Source organism: Eretmochelys imbricata, chromosome 10 (genome assembly GCF_965152235.1).
Source record: "Eretmochelys imbricata isolate rEreImb1 chromosome 10, rEreImb1.hap1, whole genome shotgun sequence".
Classification (NCBI taxonomy): domain Eukaryota; kingdom Metazoa; phylum Chordata; order Testudines; family Cheloniidae; genus Eretmochelys; species Eretmochelys imbricata.
Window position 1 is genome coordinate 31369027 of NC_135581.1, and position 19824 is coordinate 31388850.

Below are 19824 nucleotides of genomic sequence, written 5' to 3' on the forward strand. Positions count from 1 at the left end.
TATAACTGAGCGGGGACCATTCAGCTGTGCATGTTGTTCATCCATGGGGCAAGTCTCACACTGTGTTTGTTCAGGTACCCAGAGCACTGGGGCCCCAATTTTGTCTGGAGTTCTGGCAGCTACTATAATATGATAAATATTAACCAGGCCAAAAGTCATAGGGCAGGGATCAGGAAGGAGATAGCCACATCCGGGAGAAACTGGATCAGTATGCTAATACAGACAGAAAAGTCACTTCTGCCTGTTAATGTGACCTGGGGCTTCAGGACCAGTTGGGGATGCAGATGCATGTTACCCCAATATACAGACATCACTAACAAGGAAGGGGGTTGCTCTCAGTCCTGAGGGCAGACACCATCCCACCAAGTTCTCCAGAACCCCAAAAGTCCCAAGTGCATAAAGGTGGCAGCCAAGAAAGCAGATGCCATGGGAACAGCTGCAGAGCAGCTCTCTCTCCCCTGCTCTACGTCTGCACAGCAGGATCCCCTCCTTCTCCAACAACTGCCTATTTTCAAGGGTTCTTTCCCCAAACACATCCAGGCACATGTACCTTCCTAAGAACCATCAGGGCCAGGCTGCTGTACAGATGTCAGACACACAAGGCAGGTGAGGTAATATCTTTTATTAGACCAACTTCTGCTGGGAGAGAGAGAGAAGCTTTCGAGCAGACGTCAGGCAGATATCAGCTGGTTCTGCCGTTTCAAAAGGGATGGTCAGACTGCTTGCACAAGGCAAGAAGTGCATTGTTTGACACGCCATAAACACAAGCAGCCAAAGGAAATTTGCTCAAACTTTCCAAAGATCTTCCCTCTGGGCAGAGACCAAGCCGAGAACACATCAGCCCAGAAGGGAGTGTGTAAAACTAAGGGCCTAAAATAGAGTATGTCTCGCAGCCTTCCCTAGAGGGTCACTCTCAGCACTGCACAGAATTCTGTCCAAACTAACTGTTGCCCATGGCCCTTCCAGCTGCAGCTGGATCTCAGCCAAGGAAGCCCTTCATTTCCATTGGTTCTGGCAAAACAGCAGCTTGAGGTCATACTGGGCCAAGTGCAAATGGCCCTGAATGAGGACGGTGTAGAGCTGCTGGCCCCAGGAGACCTCTGGGACTGGGCTTGGGGCACAGGAGGACAACAGAAGCTCTTTGGCTAGCACATACTGCTTCTCTGTGTGCAGCCCAAGAACCATGACCCTGCCCCCTTTGCAATGATTTGAAGTATCTTCCCAAACACTATAATCTCCTGAAGGGCTTTGACCAAGTCAAAGCGAACAGGCAGTCCTAACGCTCCGAAAATATTCTGTTCAGTAAAAATCATGATAAGGCACTTCTAATGCAAGGTAGAGAGTGTAATGCAGCAACGTAGGCAAGCGCTGATCTCCCAGGAGCAGTTCTAACTAAACCACTCGTTAGTAGAGGAAACTGCTCCTTGGACTCCAACATCCAGAATCCTCAGCAGGAAATTGCTGCATCTCTTCAGAAAGTGCAAACGAAGCCAGGAGGCTTGTCAGCAGCAAATCCCAAGGCCTTCACCTTTCCCTCTTAAAACAGTCTCTGTGTGCACAATATGCCACATCTTACCTTCTGATGGTTTGGGTGATGGAGGTCTGTCGTTGTAGCATGGGCCGCCGCACCTCGTTTGGCGGGGAGGGGATGCGGGTGTTCTCAGCAGGCATGCTGACGCTTCTCAGGAAGGCCTGGCGTTTAAATGGCTGCAAAACAAAGTGGGGAGCATTTCAGTGCCCCTGCATTCATGCTGCACATTCATTCCCTAGCAAAACCCAACAGGGACATGAAACACAAAGGAACCAACAGTATAGCAGCTTCCCTAGCCAAGGGCTGTTTGTTCACTGTAGGGCACTAATAGCTCATGGGCTAACAAGTGCTACTGGCCGGGTCTGTGGCAAAGCTCTTGCACCAGGCTTCTGCCCCTGCTCTAGGCTTTGCCACGGTGCTGAGTAGGTGAGAAAGATGTGTTACTTATGGTCCGGGCCTCTCTCCCTACACACCCCCAGGCTCATAGCGCTGCAACCCCAGAACTGGGCACTAGTCACATGAGTGAGGAGACGGACTTTGCCATCGTATCCAAAACACAAGACCTGGTAGTAATACAGGACTTTAAGTACTCAGACATCTGTTGGAAAAGTAATACAGCAAAACACAAGATCTCCAGCAAGTTCCTGGAGTGCACTGGGGACAACTTTTTGTTTCTGAAAGCAGAGGAAGTAACCAGGGACACAAGAATTTTAGATTTCATTCTGACCAGCAGGGAGGAATTGGTAGCAAACCTGAAGGTAGAAGGTAATATAGGTGAAAGTGACCATGAAATGACAGATTTCATGACTCTAAGAAAAGGAAGGAGTGAGAGCAGCAGAACAAGGACAATGGATTTAAAAAAAGCAGACTTTAACAAATTGAGAGAAGTAGTAGGTAAGGTCTCATGGGAAAAAAATCTAAGGGAAAAAGGAGTTCAAGAGAGTTGGCAGTTTCTCAAGGAGACAATATAAAAGGCACAACAGCAAATTATCCCAATGTGAAGGAAAGATAGGAATAATAGTAAGAGGCCAATATGACTCCATCAGGAGCATTTTAATTACCTGAAAATCAAAATAATCTGTGTTTCCACATTTTATCAGCCCAGAAGGGAGTGTGTGAAACTAAGGGCCTAAAATAGAGAATGTCTCGCAGCCTTCCCTAGAGGGGCACTCTCAGCACTGCACAGAATTCTGTCCAAACTATACATTTAGTACAGTTCTATAAAATGTGGAAACACAGATGAATCGCTAAGAACAGCACAAGCAGGTAGGGACAAAATTAGAAAGACTACGGCACAAAATGAGTTACAACTTGCAGGGGACATAAAAGACAATACGAAGAGGTTCTTTAAATATATTAGGAGCAAGATTAAGACGAAGGAAAGGGTAGGTCCTCTACCTAGTGGGGAAGAAGAGCTAATAACGGCTGGCATGAAGAAAGCTGAGGTGCTTAATGCCTATTCTGTTTCAGTCTTCAGTAAAAAAGTTATGATGACTGTAACGCCCCCTCATGGCCATAGGTATGTCTGCAGTGCCCCCCCCCCCCCGGTTTCCCCTTTCTCAAGGCTCCTTGGACAAACCACACACAGTCTCTCTCCTCCTAATATAGTCCTTCTTGGGGTCTGGTTTCTTTCTTTACAAAGCTCCAAAAAAAGCAAACACAAAGAAGGAATTTTACCACTCACTCACAGAGCCCCCCACAAATCTGTTCCAAGGCCTGGCTCTTACCTCAGAGCCTGGGGGCAGAAATGGTTTCCTCACAGAGCCTCTCCTATCAGTTTGCATCTACCCTACACAAGCTGACTCCCTTGCAGCTTCTCAAGTGTCAGTCTCTCCCCACAGAACTGCTTCAGCTCTCTCAGAAGGAACCAGCTGCTTGAGGTTCCTTCCCTGCAACAGGTGTCTCCAACTGGCTCATTTAGCAAGCCTGGCCCAGGATTCTGCAGGCAGCTCCTTCGCTCCCTTTGCTCTCTCGCAGTGACCAGATACTCAACACAATTAGCATTAAAACAACAAGGGGGAAGGAACAAAAGCCAAAATAGGGAAAGAACAGGTTAAAGAATATTTAGATAAGTTAGATGTATTCAAGTTAGCAGGACCTGATGTATTTCATCTTAGAGTACTCAAGGAACTAGCTGAAGCAATCTCAGATCTATTAGCAATTATCTTTGGCAAACTCATGGGAGGACAGGTCAGGTCCCAGGCAACTGGAGAAGAGGATACATAGTACCTATCTTTACAAAGGGGAACAAAGAGGACTCAAGGAATCATAGACCAGACAGCCTAAATTCAATACCTAGAAAGATAGTGGAACAAATTATTAAACAATCAGAGGATAACAGGGTTATGAAAGGAATAGTCAGCATGGATTTGTCAAGAACAAATCATACCAAACCAACCTAATTTCCTTCCTTGAAAGGGTTAATAGCCTAGTGGATAGAGGAAAAGCATTAAATATGGTCTTTCTTGATTTTAGTAAGGCTTTTGACACTGTAAGAACATAAGAATGGTCACACTGGGTCAGACCAATGGTCCATTTCGCCCAGTATCTTGCCTTGTGACAGCAGCCAATGCCAGATGCTTCAGAGGGAATGAACAGAACAGGGCAGTTATCAAGTGGATCCATCCTGTTGTCCAAACCCAGCTTCTGGCAGTCAGATGCTTAGGGACATTGAGAGCACAGGGTTGCATCCCTAACCATCTTGGCTAAGACCAATAGTTGGACTATCCTCCATGAACTTCTCTAATTCCTTTTAAACCCAGTTATACTTTTGGCCTTCACAACATCCCCTGGCAATGAGTTCCACGGGTTCACTCTCCATTGTGTGAAGTACTTCCTTTGTTCGTCTTAAACCTTCTGCCTATTCAATTTCATTGGGTGATCCCTAGGGGGTAAATAATACTTTCTTATTGACTTTCTCCACATCATTCATGATTTCATAGATCTCTATCATATCAGCCCTTTGTCATCTTTTCTAAGATGAACAATCCCAATCTTTTTAATCTCCACTCATATGGAAGCTGTTTCATACCCCTAATCATTTTTGTTACCCCTCTTTGTACCTTTTCCAATTCTGATATTTCTTTTTTGAGATGGGGCAACTGGAATCACATGCAGTGTAAAGGTGTGGGTTACCATGGATGTCTATAGCGGCATTATTACGTTTTCTGTCTTATTATCGATCCCTTTCGTAATGGTTGCTAACACTGTTAGCTTTTGGGTTTGCTGTTGCATATTGAGCAGATGTTTTCAGAGAACTAGCCGTGATGTCTCCAAGATCACAGTTTGAGTGATAACAGCTAATTTAGTATGTATAGTTGGATTATGTTTTCCAATTAACATTACTTTGCATTAATCATTATTGAATTTCATCTGCCATTTTGTTGCCCAGTCACCCAATTTTGTGATATCCATTTGTAACTCTTCAGTCTGCTTTGGACTTAACTATCTTGAGTAATTTTGTATCATCTGCAAACTTTGCCACCTCATTGTTTACCCCCTTTCCCAGATCATTTATGAATATGTCCTTGGGGGACATCACTATTTACCTCTCTCCATTGTGAAAACTGACCATTTATTCCTACCCTTTGTTTCCTATCTTTTAACCAGTTACTGATCCAGGAAAGGATCTTCCCTCTTATCGCATGACAGCTTACTTTGCTTAAGAGCCCTTGGTGTGGGACTTTGTCAAAGGCTTTCTGAAACTTCAAGTACACTATATCAACTGGATCATCCTTGTCCACATTTGTTGATCCTCTCTAAGAATTTTAATAGATTTGATGAGGCATGATTTTCCTTTGCAAAAGCCAAGTTGACTCTTCCTCAAATATCATGTTCCTCTATGCGTCTGATAATTCTGTTCTTTCCTATAGTTTCACCAATTTCCCTCATACTGAAGTTAGACTTACCGGCCTGTAATTGCCAGGATCACCTCTAGACACTTTTTTAAAAATCAGCTTTGCATTAGATATCCTCTAGGCATCTAGTACAAAGGCTTATTTAAGCAATAGGTTACATACTGCAGCTAGTAGTTCTGCAATTTCATATCTGCATTTCCTTCAGAACTCTTGGGTGAATACTATCTGGTCCTAGGGACTTATTACCGTTTAATTTATTCCAAAACCTCCTCTATTGACACCTCAATCTGGGACAGTATCTCAGATTTGTCACCTAAGGAATCTCCCTCACAGCCTCTCCAGTGAAGACGGATGCAAAGAATTTATGTAGCTTCTCCACAATGGCCTTGTCTTCCTCGAGTGCTCCTTTAGCACCTGGATCATCCAGTGGCCCCCTGGCTGTTTGGCAGGCTTCCTGCTTCTGATGTACTTAAAAAAAAATGTTGCTTTCGTTTGCGTCTTGCTAGTTGCTCTTCAAATTCTTTTTCAGCCTGCCTGATTACATTTTTACACTTGACTTGCCAGAGTATATATATGCTCCTTTCTAATTTCCTCATTAGGATTTGACTTCCAATTTTTAAAAGGATGCCTTTTTGCCTCTAACCACCTCTTTAATTATGTTGTTTAGCCACGGGGGCATTTTTGGGTCCTCTTACTGTTTTTTTGTTGTTTTTATTTGGTGTATATATTCAGTTTGAGCCTCTATTATGGTATCTTAAAATATTTTCCATGCAGCTTGCAAGCATTTCACTCTTGTGACTGTTCCTTTTAATTTTTTTTAAACTAGCCTCCTCATTTTTAGGTAGTTGCCCTTTTTGAAGTTAAATGCTACTGTGGAGGGTTTCATTGGCATTTTCCCCCCTACAAGCACATTAAATTTAGCTACATTATATTCACTGTTACCGAACAGTTCAGCTATTTTCAACTCTTGGACCAGATCCTGTGTACTTTAGGACTCCATGACTTAGGACTAAATCAAAAATGCCTCTCCCCTTGTGCATTCCTGGACTAGCTGCTCCAAGAAGCAATTGTTAAAGGTGTCTAGAAATTTTATCTCTGCATGAGGTACATGTACCCAGTCAATAAGGGAATAGTTGACATCCACCATTATTATTGGGTTTTCTGTTTTTGTAGCCTCTCTGATCTCCCTGAGCATTTCACAACCATTGTCACCATTCTGGTCAGGTGGTCGATAGAACATTCCCTACTTCTATACTCTTATTATTCAAGCATGGAGATTAGTTCCACATGACTTTCTCTCGAGCAAACTAGGAAATGCATTCTAGATGAAGTTACTATAAAGTGGGGGCACAACTGGTTGAAAGACTGTATGCAAAGAGTAGTTATCAATGGTTCACTGTCAAACCAAAAAGTCATATCTAGTGGGATGTCAGAAAAGTCAGTCCTGGGTCTGGTACTATTCAATATTTTCATTAATGACCTGTATAATAGAGTGGAGAGTATGCTTATGAAATTTGCAGATGACGCCAAACTGGGAGGAGTTGCAAGCACGTTCGAAAACAGAATTAGAATTCAAAATGACCTTGACAAATTGGAGAATTGTTCTGAATTCAACAAGATGCAATTCAATAAAGATAAGCAAAGTACTTTGCATTTAGGAAGAAAAAATCAAATGCACAAATAGAAAATGGGGAATAACTAGTTAGGTGGTAGTACTTCTGAAAAGGGTCTGGGGTGATAGTGGATCACAATTTGAATATAAGCCAACAATGTGATGCAGTTAAATAATGACTAACTACCATTCTGGTAGTGGTGTAGTTCTACCCGGAAAGGGAGAAATTTCCAGTGGGTTGGGTGAATGTCGACGTGGACATAGACGTCCTTCATATCAAGAGTTGCAAACCAGGCTCCACGGGGAAGGGAGGGGATAATAGATGCCAGCATCACCATATGGAACTTATTACGTATTTAATTCTTAACTGCCTTTTATCAATAGTTATTGTACAGGCTATTCCTACCTTACTTCCTGTACTAAACACCTTCCCACTATTTTTTTTGTTGTTGAAGACAAGTTTAAAAAGAAGAGTTCACTATCAGCTATTTATGAATTGTTAATTTCATCCCTTCCTCACTTATTAATGGAGCTACTTTCTTCCCAGTTCCTCTCTGCCCTTGATATATATGTAACCGCCCCATTCCCATTTTTTCATTCTCCCTGGTACTGTAGTCCATTGTGTGGCTCTTAGGATCCACTGGGTTGTTGCTGATTTCCCATGCTCCTGGCATACTGACATGTTAACACTCCACTTACTCTTCATCTTTTCTTTCCAGACAACCCACCTTCTGCCTCCCTTTGTCTGTTGGAAGGTACAATTCAGATCACCTGACTTAAATGAAGCTCTCGTTTCCATCCTTACCCCTGTAACTTAATAACCATTTAATATGCCCTACTTGTTTTGTATCTAGGAGGCCTAGACCATATAATGCCATATAATAAAGTATCCCTAGACCATATAATGCAAACAGGCTCTCAACACAGTAGAGTCCAAAGCTCTAAGCATCCAAATCCCTTCCCATTGTGCGTACAGACTACATTGAACTCACATATTCATTCCTTATGCCCCCTCCCCGATCTTTGTACATTACTCATACCAGTACCTGCACAAAGGTGGGCTCCTCAGGCATTGCCACAGAGATGGGCACCGGTATGTCGAGTTTGAGCCATGGCGGCTTCTTCCGCTGCAAACTGCTCGTGCTGTCACGCCGCACTTCAGACATCTTCCTGTCTCAGTCCTCAGGCCTGAGGAAAAGGGAAGAGATCATTGAGTTTGGAAGGAGTCCATGCCGTTCATTTGTCAGGCAGATCTCACCTTTTATCATGCATACAAAGTGGCTATGAGCAGCTACCGATTCACTCAAATCCTGTCCCTAGTTAGCTGATTTGCTGAGTACTTTCTGTGACTAATCTGCTGTTGCAGTTTTGTGAGCAGTTTGCTATGGGTATTCAAGAGTCACCTTCCCAGCAGTTCTGATAAGTTCTGATTAGACACACAGATCACATGGCATGTTTCTGTTCTCCAATAGGAGGAAGGGAACACCTAGAATCAGGTTTCCAGAGTGAACACTAAGTTGTTGTTTTAAAATTCACTTTCCATTAACACTGTCTGAGATTTGCTTAATAGCCACTATTTCCTCAAGGACTGAGGATGGATTACCACTTATTTGGACCTGGGTCCAATTCAACCAATGGGCCCTCCCAACAAATCAAAGCCATCAACCTCACTCTGAAAACTCCTTGTGATTCATGTCCATTCCCTCGCCGAGCCTGAGCCAAGAACTGTATTTCTGACTTTGGCAAACACTAATTAACTATTATTGTCTTAAAATTCAATTTTATTTAACTGTTTTATATAAAACCCAACCACATACTGACCTCAGAAAAAATGAGCTCAGTGTGCAAACTACAGAAGCTCATCAATTCCAGGTTAAATCCAGGACAGAGTGTAGTCATATGGGAACAGTACAGAAATAGCATTAAATAAAAATCACTGTGGTTAACGAAATGTTTTAACAACAATGTGACAAATTACCATCTTACCCACTTTACTAGAGGTTATGCCCTTTTTCCCTGCCCTTTGCCTTTTTGGGTTGAGCTCTTCCGGGCAGGGATTGTGTTTGGAAAGTGCACTGTGTGTGCAACAGAAACAGAAACAAATCATCCTCCTCATCAATTATTCCTATATACAAATTTACAAATATGCCGAGCCCTTTATACAAATTTGTTTTCTGTCTCAGCATCCTCAGTGCAGTGGGCTGAGGAGGATGCAGAAACACGTTTGTATAAATACAAGCTAGCAATTATTGTATTGTGTACTGTGGCCAGTTCTGGGCACCACATTTCAGGAAAGAGGTGGATAAACTGGAGAAAGTTCAGGAGAAGAGCAACAAAAATGATTAAAGGTCTAAAAAACATGACCTACGAGGGCAGATTGAAAAAACTGGGTTTGTTTAGTCTGGAGAAGAGAAGACTGAGGTGGGACATAACAGTTTTCAAGTACATATAAGGTTGTTACAAGGAGGAGGGAGAAAAATATGAATATTTTCTCAGGCCCAATTCTCCTTGCACTTACCTGGGTTAGAATCACAGAAATGTAGGCCTGGAAGGGATCTTGATAAATCATCTAGTCCAGTCCCTGCATTGCGGCAGGATTATCTAGAGTAGACCATCTCTAACAGGTTTTTGTCTAATCTGTTCTTAAAAACCTCCAATGAAAGATGGAGATTCCACAACCTTCCTAGATAACCTGTTCCAGTGCTTTACCACCTTTACAGTCAGGAATTTTTTCCTCATGTCTACCCTAAATCTCCCTTGCTGCAATTTAAGCCCATTGCTTCTTGTTTTGTCCTCAGGCATTAAAGAGAACAATTTATCATCCTCCTCTTTATAACAACCTTTTACATACTTGAAGACTTATGTCCCCCCTCAGTCTTCTCTTCTTCAGCCTAAACAAACCCAATTTTTTACAATCTTTCCTTGTCAGTCATGTTTTCTAAACCTTTAATAATTTTTCTTGCTCTGCTCTGGACTTTCTCCAATTTGTCCACATCTTTCCTGAAGTGTGGAGCCCAGGGTTGGATGCTATACTCCAGTTGAAGCCTTATCAGTACTGAGTACAGTGGAAGAAATTACTTCTTGTTTATAACACTCCTGATACGTCCCATAATGATCACTTTTTTTTTTTTTGGCAACAGAATTATATTGTTGACTCATATTTAGTTTGTGATCCACTATAACCCCCACATCCCTTTCTGCAGTACTCCTTCCTTAGGAGTCATTTCCCATTTTGTATTTATGCAATTGATTATTCCTTCCTAAGTTTAGTACTCTGCATTTGTCCATATTGAACTTCATCCTATTTACTTCAGACCATTTCTCCAGTTTATCAAGATCATGTTGAAATCTAATCCTGTCCTCCAGAGCGCTTGGTACCCCTCCCAGCTTGGTATCATCCACAAACTTTATAAAGTGTAACTCTCTATGCCATTATCCAAATCATTTATGAAGACATCAAATAGTACTGGACATAGGACAGATCCTTGCAGGTCCCTTCCAGCTCAATTGTGAGCCATTGGTAACTGCTCTCTGAATATGGTTTTCCAGCCAGTTCTGCACCCACCTCATAGTAGGTTCATCTAGGCTATATTTCTCTAGTTTGTTTATGAGAAGGTAGTAAGAGACCACATTAAAAGCCTTACTGAAGTCAAAATATATGAAATCTGTTGCTTCCCCCCTGTCCACAAGGCTTGTTACCTTGACAAAGAAAGATATTAGTTTGGTTTGACATAACTTATTCTTAACAAATTCATGTTGACTGTTAACTTATTTTCTTCTGGGTGCTTACAAATAGAATGTTTGATCATTTGTTCCATTATCTTTCTGGGTATTGAAGTTAAGATGACTGGTCTATAATTCCCTGGATTGTCCTTATTCCCCTTTTTATAGATAGGTACTATATTTGCCCTTTTCCAGTCCTCTGGTATCTCTTCCATCCTCCATGAGTTCTCAAAGATAATCGCTGATGGCTCAGAGATCTCTTCAACCAGTTCCTTGTGTATTCTAATGCGTAATTCATCAGGCCCTGCTGACTGGAAGACATCTAACTTGTCTAAGTAGGGTTCTCTACTAATATCTCCATGGGCCCTACCTACCACAGAGAGGGTGAGGAAGAGGTGGAGCCATGGTCCATCCCCTCCACACAGTACATGTGGAGGGGACTGTATGTTGAACCAATACCTTCAAATCACAATGTGTCCCTTTATCATTTGCAAGCATCTAAGACACAGACACAAATCTGGAGAGAGGTCTCCTCTCAGATTACTAAGAGTTCATTAATTTTACAAAATATAGTGCAGTAAATTCACTGGCAAATGACACCTTATCAAGGAATTAAAACTGAACCACCACTGCCAAGTACAGCCTATTATACTGCATTTCTGTAGTTTACTTGTGGGCTGTTCTGAGAAACAGTGCTATATAACTGTATAAATGGTTACAGTTATATGAAGTGTGAAGCGGATACGCTGGGAGAAATGTGTCACCATGAGCTGATGGATAGCGGCTTGGATTCAATAGTGAGCCCAAGATGAACAGGAGAAAGACAGACACTGGGTGTCTTGCTTTGTGCTGGCTTCCAGCCCAGGCTTCTGGACCCTTGTGGAGTTGATGTCAGGGAACTGGACATGGGTGAGCAGACTAGCCCCAGCTTGGCCTGGTTGAGGGGATTGCATTTCAGTAAAGTCTCAGGCCCCCCAAAAGGCCAGGGAATTAATAACTGAGCCCATGGAGTTGGCCATGCCCTTCATATATACTTTGTGGTTTGGCTAATTTTATTTTGTTGTGTTAAGGAACGTCTATCTTGTTTACAGAATAAAAAAGATTCCTGTTTCCTATTTCCAGGACTCCCCTGTGCTCGGAAGTGGTGAAAAATCACCTGTAAAAGGGTCCCGATGGTTAGATTATAAATTTCTAAAAACTGGACATGAACAAGGTGTCAGGTGGGGCTTGAGCTGACCATTTTATTTATTTTAAAAGGGACTCCTGATGTTCTGTTGAACCTGGCTCTTGTTACTCCTGTTGCTGCCTAGCAGAAGGGATACATTGGCAGAGTTTATATGAGTCATTTGTCCATCTCCAGCCTTCTCATGAAAATCTGGCAGGTGGCAGAAGACAGCAGCAGGGACAACAACATACGGGAGGGAAAACACATAAGGACAAAGAACCTCATCCAGTAAACTCTGCATCAAGCCCACAACTTCTGACTTTTAGACCAATATCCAGCGTTGATTTAAAGACTTCAATGTGATGGAGAATCCACCATGTCCCTAGGCAAGTTGTCCCAGTGATTAAATACCCTCACTGTAAAAAATACCCTATTTCCAGTTTGAATTTGTTTAGCTTCAGCTTCCAACCTGTGTGTTTTGTTTTGCCTTTAGCTCCAAGATTAAAGAGCCCTCTACTATCAGAAATGTCTTCCCCATGTAGACCATGATCACATCACCTCTTAACCTTCTCTTGGATAAACTAAGTACATTGAGCTTCTTTAGTCTCTCACTGAGGCAGTTTTTCCAGACCTCCAGCCATTCTGGTAGCTCTCTTCTGAACCCTTTCCAATCAGTCAACGTACTTTCGAATTGCAGACAGCAGAACTAGACACAGTAGCTAGTAATGGTCTCATTACTGCCATATAAAGAAATAATGCCACGTCCTTACTTCCACTCAGTGTTCTCCTGCTGCTACATGCTGATGTAGTCTGTTAGGCATTAAAAAGCTAGAGATTCCTCTAGCTCCAGGAATAGAGACCATCTTGCAACAGCAATCGTACCAGTCAACTAGTATGTACAATAACCTCCAGAATGATGCCAGCCACTTGCACTGCTTCACATACCCAAGGGCACCATAAAGGAATGTGGGTGTTAGTTCTCACGCACACCCTTACTGCTGTCCTTGGTGTCAGAGCTGTACTAATTCCAAGCCAGGACAAACCAGCCAGGGAGGCTGGAGATTAATACTGATCCCCAGGGTACAACAGAGCTAAACAAGGGCATCAGAGCATTAGTCAGAATAAGAGATGGGAAAGCACAATTACCAGACAGCCTTCTGCATTTTATCCTAACATGCAATACGCTGACAAATTCCCCATCGTTGACTAAGACTGGGAACAAGGTAGGTTTCTCAAGCTCTGGAATCTGAAAACATACTCTCAGTGCAGTTCAGAAGTGAATAGTATTTGTCAAATGAGCCTGATAAGAGGCCAAAGTTCCCTGAAACACTCTTATCATACAGCCACTGCAATGTGTGGAGGTGTCAGTCTGGTGGCTGCCTAAAAGGTCTTAACTCAACTAGCCTCACATGTACCAAATACAACACAAGTATTTATGGAAGAGCTTACATCACATGCCTCAGAAGCTAAATTGATAGCTTCTCAAGCAACTCTCTACTCTCAGCTGCATTTTCACTAAATGCTTAGAAAGAATTCCAACCCAATGTCATCTGGAAACCTTCTTGTCTGTTGTGTATGGAGCCTGTCGTTGGCTCCAGCAAAGCCTACAGGGCCAGTAGGGTTTGACTTAACAGCATAAATGCTTAAGATACTAGGAACTGATCAAAACCAGCACGTGGCCCAAACAAGTCCTCAGGTCAAGCTGGGAATGCAGATGCATGAATCATCCCATATCGCGTAAGAGTTTACACAGCAATCCTACAGTCTGGGCTACGCTTAGTCATATGGGCAAAGTCCGGTCCACACCCAAAAGGCTACTCTATTGGGAGGTGTAGCATGTTTTTGCTGGCACCTTCACATATTTTTCTCCCAACACTAACTGTACATGAGTCACCCTCTGTTGCAAGCATGGCAGCTACTTTACTACTTTGGAGACATCTGCTCAGGAATCAGTCTTCTTATGCGTCTCCCCCACAAAAAAACCCACTGAAGGAACATATAACTGGAGAGCAGGTATTTGTTTAATTGCAAAAGAAAGAGAAAGGAAGCCAGGACATTTAGAACAAGGTGTCAAACACTACAGAGAAAGAGGAAGTGGCTCCCAATTGTCTTTCTGATCGGGTTTCCAGGGAGCTAGCCCCTGGGTGCAGGCAGGTCAGCTAGACCTGGGATGGGAGTAATCTGTAAATTCATAGATTTTTTTAAGTCCAGAAGGAACAATTTTGATCTCCTCGTCTGATCCCCTGCATAACACAGGCCAGGGAATTTCACCCACTGATTCTTACATCCAGTCCATATTTTGTCATTGAGATAGAATGTACCTTTTACAAAAAAAGACATACAAGCTTGATTTAAAGATTCCTAGTTATAGAGAACAAATTGCTGTTATACTTTTTAAATGAGAAAATACATGCTGGGCACCTAGTCAGAGAGCAGATAACTGGTGAGATTCTGTGAGCAGCAACCAGCTCCTGGGAGTATATTCTGATACAAGCAGAAGAATTTTGTTTCATTTGTGATAGGCGAATGGCTGAGGTTTCACCTTGATAGTTTTTGATGTGAATGGTATGTGGGCTACACTTCGTTTTCATGGTCAGGTCATGGCCCACTGGTGCAGAAATGGTCCCACCCTCAGTTTCTTGGGGAACTGTGGTAAACATCTGTTCCCCAGTCTGGAAGGACTGGCTAGAAGTTGTAATAAGTGATGCAGACCGGCCTGCCACAGGGAACCCTCAGAGAGACCATCACAAAATGGTGGGAGGCTTCTTTCTCAGGGCTGCAGATGAAAAGGGTCCCAGTCTGAGGACATGAGTGAGCTCCCTCCTGCTAATCTCCTTATTTCAGAGGGTGACAAGGCATCGAGTCCTTCTGTGACATGGGAGCTGGGCTGTGGTCCTGTCATCATGAGTCAGGCTTTGCATCATCCAGACAGGTCTTCACCAAAAACAGCCGGGGACCTGATGCAGGTTTTTACCCCCTACTGCAGAAAACGGCATGAGGAAGAGGAGCAGCTTTACTCTGCCCTCTGCACTGCACTACCCCTCTCCATGCCAGGCCAGTGTGGGTCAGTGAATTTGTCATATATAGGATTGGTTTCACAGTCTGACACGAACAGGAATACAGGAACTGCCCCATAGCTATCCCTTGGGTTTTCCAACCTCCTGTAATAGACACACTGCAGTTTGAATCACGCAATCCCAAAGACTTCCTATTGGAATTTGTTTTCTCCTGAACTGCTGCAAGCAAAAACACTGGGTAACTGCTGAGGCTAGCTCTGTGCCCAAACGGTCACATTTACTTTATATTGACTCATGGAAGAGACAGCTCCGGGTTCCCAAATGCCAGACGGAGAGAGGGTGTGTGTGTGCGCGCGTGTGTGTGTGCGCGCATGCATATGCTCACAACCACATTTCTTCTCAGTCAATGCCAGAGGGAGCAGAGTGTGTGTGTGCACGTGAGAGCACAGGCAGGTCTGTGTTGGAGCAGCTCTGGGCTTTAGAACTAAAGAGGGGTCACCTGAAGCTCAATGGAGAGAAACTCAGAAAAGTACATACAGTGAGGCAGCAGAACAAATCCTCCAGCAGGCTGTTGTGCAGACCTGAGGTGCAGACTCTGAGAACAACCTGCAAAGCAGGGACTCCAGGTAGTCGGGAAGGTATTGTTCAGAACAATCCTGTTTGACTGAGGGGTTGGCCACCCACAAACTTGCTCAGTTTGCAAACCCTGTGTGAACAGTCTTAAACTGGATTAGAAATGGCTATAACCGATTAAGTGAAGTTGATGACGAGCTGAAGGTAAATAAATCACTATAAGCTATTTCTAAACTGACTTAGAAGTAGTCACACAGGGCTTTGCTCTTGCTTAACAAACACTGCAAGTTTGTCATTCAGGGTGAATGCTCTCTAATGGGGAAGTAAGAGCCCCCAAATGCCTTCCAAACACTCAAAGGCAACCACTTTAAAACTGTACTGAGCTGGGCTGGTGACCTGCAAGTGGAAGGCTCAGGCTACATTAGCAATGTCCTCAGGCATCCATTCCCTATGGTAAGTAATAAAATGTTACAGAAATATTTATGGATTTGGAAAGAAGCGAGGTGATGTATTAATATGTTACAGTGATAATGGAATATCTTCTGTTCCAACAGTAAGTAGGGACGATGTCAAACAGCATCTACTTACATTTCAATAATTTAAAATCAGCAAGAGCATATAACTTGCACTCAAGACTTTTAAAAGAATTGGCCACAGAGCTCTCTGAGCCATTCGTGTTGACTTTTAATAAATGTTGGAACACTGGAGAAGTTACAAAGAACTGCAAGAGCTAAATGCCAATATTTAATAGGGGTAAATGCGTAGCTATAGGCTGGTTAGCCTGACATTGACTGTGGGCAAAATCATGTAATGGCTGATACAGGATATAATCAGTAAAGAACTAAGAATAACAGCATAATTAAAGCCAATCATCTTCATTTTATGGAAGACAGAGCTTGTCCAACTAACCTGATATAATTTTTTGATGAGATTACAAGTTTGGTTGACTACGGTAATTGTGGTGACATACTTGGACTTCTGTAAAGCATTTGACCTACTATGTACCACAGTATATAGGCACTATACCAAGTCAACGACGCATATTAAACAGTGTCATTAAAACCTGGCTACTGGATAGATTGTTAATGGGGAATGACCATCAAGTGGGGGATGCTGCTAGTGGGATCCAGCTGTGATTGATTTTCGGACCAAATTATTCAATATCTTTATCAATGATCTGGAAGAAATGGCTTTATATGCCCTTGCTGTACAATTTGCAGATGGCACAAAGACTGGTGAAGTGGTAATAATGATAAGGACAAATCACAGATAGAATAAACTGGATCGCTCAGTAAACTCACTGCAATTACCCAACATACATTTTAATATAGACAAATGCAAGCTCATACATCTGAGAACAAAAAATACAGGCTGTGCTTAACAGATGGGGTGGGGGGCGGGAACTAGATCCTGGAAAGCAATGACTCTGACAAGAATTTAGGGGTCATAGGGAAACCAGCTGAACATGAGACCCCAGTGCGATGCTGTGGCAAAAAGGGCTAACTCAATCTCTGGAAGTATAAAGAGGGGAATACAAAGTAAGAATAAGGCGGCAGCATTACCTCCATAAATGGCATTGGTACTACCACTTCTGGAAACTGTGTCAAATTCTAGAGCCCACACTTTGAAAAGGATGTTGAAACAAATCAGAAATGGCTCAGAAAAAAGATACAAGAACGATTTGAGGTCTGACAAACCTATATTGCAGTGAGAGATCAGAACTCTATTTTCTTAGCCTACTGATGATTAAGAAGTGAATTAGTTAGTTTCTGAGTATCTAAATGGGGAGAAGATTACCAACACTAGAGTCCCAGACACCTTGCATTAATGACACCCTGATCTATGATCCTCCAGTGCCAGGGAGAGAAGCATAGCATATTCACTCTATGAATCTATCAAACTGGCTGATTTAAAGCCAAACCTTGCATATCACCAAAGGTACAATCCTGTGAGGTGCTCAGTACCCTTGGCTCTCACTGAAATCACTAAGATTTAAGGTCATGACTTTAGAATGGCACAGGTGCAGGTGGGGAAAGTCAGCACTTATTCTAAACAGATAAAGTAAAATTCATTGCAAATATATTTCTGTCTAGAAAAATTATCTGTGTGATAATTCCCCATCCAGCCTATCAAGAAGAGAAATGACGAAGAGTGGGGAACAAAGTGATTCCATCCCAATTACAAAGGGGGGTTGACAGGACTGTCTTTTAACCACTTTTCTATGTTGTTTTACTATTAAAGGAGACTCAGTATTTTCCCACTAAAATCATGAATCACCCACTGTCTGTCATTATATGCAGACAATATGGTTTTACTATCACAAACACCTTTGGTATTGAAGCGTTTTATTAAATACATTGGGTTTATACTATTATGGGAGGACCTCTCGATAAATTATGCCTAAAGTAAACTTCATTAGTTGGAGACGAAGGTTGCATAAATGGAGGATCAATGGGCAAAATATTGAACAAGTTAGCTCTTTCCCCTCCCTGGGTATGTGATTCTCACAAAATGGTTTGTGGGATAAGCATATTCAAGTAATAAAAGAGAAGACCTCGAATTCAGTGCAAGCTGTGTTATGTTTTATCTGGACTCATAGAAGCAACTTAATTGCACCAGCCCATAAGACAGGTTTCAGAGTAGCAGCAGTGTTAGTCTGTATTCGCAAAAAGAACAGGAGTTCTTGTGGCACCTTAGAGACTAACAAATTTATTTGAGCATAAGCTTTCGTGAGCTACAGATCACTTCATCAGATGCATTCGGTGGAAAATACAGTGGGGAGATTTATACACATAGAAAACATGAAACATTGGGTGTTACCATACACACTGTAACGAGAGTGATCAGGTAAGGTGAGCTATTACCAGCAGGAGAGCGGGGGGGGGGGGTGGAGGGGGGAACCTTTTATAGTGATAATCAAGGTGGGCCATTTCCAGCAGTTGACAAGAACATCTGAGGAACAGTGGAGGGTGGAAATAAACATGGGGAAAATAGTTTTACTTTGTGTAATGACCCATCCACTCCCAGTCTCTATTCAAGCCTAAGTTAATTGTATCCAGTTTGCAAATTAAATTCCAATTCAGCAGTCTCTCGTTGGAGTCTGTTTTTGAAGTTTTTTTTGTTGAAGAATTGCCACTTTTAGGTCTGTAATCGAGTGACCAAAGAGATTGAAGTGTTCTCCGACTGGTTTTTGAATGTTACAATTCTTGACATCTGATTTATGTCCATTGATTCTTTTACGTAGAGACTGTCCTGTTTGCCCAATATACATGGCAGAGGGGCATTGCTGGCACATGATGGCATATATCACATTGGTACATGTGCAGGTGAACAAGCCTCTGATCGTGTGGCTGATGTGATTAGGCCCTGTGATGGTGTCCCGCGAACAGATATGTGGGCACAGTTGGCAACAGGCTTTGATGCAAGGATAGGTTCCTGGGTTAGTGGTTCTGTTGTGTGGGGTGTGGTTGCTGGGGAGTATTTGCTTCAGGTTGGGGGGCTGTTTGTAAGCAAGGACTGGCCTGTCTCCCAAGATCTGTGAGAGTGATGGGTCGTCCTTCAGGATAGGTTGTAGATCCTTGATGATGCGTTGGAGAGGTTTTAGTTGGGGGCTGAAGGTGACAGCTAGTGGCGTTCTGTTATTTTCTTTGTTGGGCCTGTCCTGTAGTAGGTGACTTCTGGGCACTCTTCTAGCTCTGTCAATCTGTTTCTTCATTTCCGCAGTGGGTATTGTAGTTGTAAGAATGCTTGATAGAGATCTTGTAGGTGTTTGTCTCTGTCTTGAGGGGTTGGAGCAAATGTGGTTGTATCGTAGAGCTTGGCTGTAGACAATGGATCGTGTGGTGTGGTCTGGATGAAAGCTGGAGGCATGTAGGTAGGAATAGTGGTCAGTAGGTTTCCGGTATAGGGTGGTGTTTATGTGACCATCGCTTATTAGCACCGTAGTGTCCAGGAAGTGGATCTCTTGTGTGGACTGGTCCAGGCTGAGGTTGATGGTGGGATGGAAATTATTGAAATCATGGTGGAATTCCTCAAGGGCTTCTTTTCCATGGGTCCAGATGATGAAGATGTCATCAGTGTAGCGCAAGTAGAGTAGGGGCATTAGGGGACGAGACCTGAGGAAGCATTGTTCTAACTCAGCCATACAGATGTTGGCATACTGTGGGGCCATGCGGGTACCCATAGCAGTGCCGCTGATTTGAAGGTATACATTGTCCCCAAATGTGAAATAGTTATGGGTGAGGACAAAGTCACAAAGTTCAGCCACCAGGTTTGCCGTGACATTATCGGGGATACTGTTCCTGATGGCTTGTAGTCCATCTTTGTGTGGAATGTTGGTGTGGACA

The 19824-nt window shown here is 42.9% G+C and overlaps 1 protein-coding gene across 1 annotated transcript in view; it reads right to left on the reverse strand.

Annotated features, from left to right (window-relative positions):
* The window catches only part of RHBDF1 (rhomboid 5 homolog 1), a 107088-nt gene that overhangs the window by 43573 nt on the left and 43691 nt on the right, over nt 1-19824 (reverse strand). Inside the window, exons 2-3 of the mRNA XM_077828703.1 lie at nt 8047-8188; nt 1577-1707 (exon numbers count right to left, since the gene is read on the reverse strand). Of these exons, the coding sequence (XP_077684829.1) occupies nt 1577-1707; nt 8047-8166 (251 nt within the window). The 5' untranslated portion in view covers nt 8167-8188. The remainder of the gene's footprint in view (nt 1-1576; nt 1708-8046; nt 8189-19824) is intronic.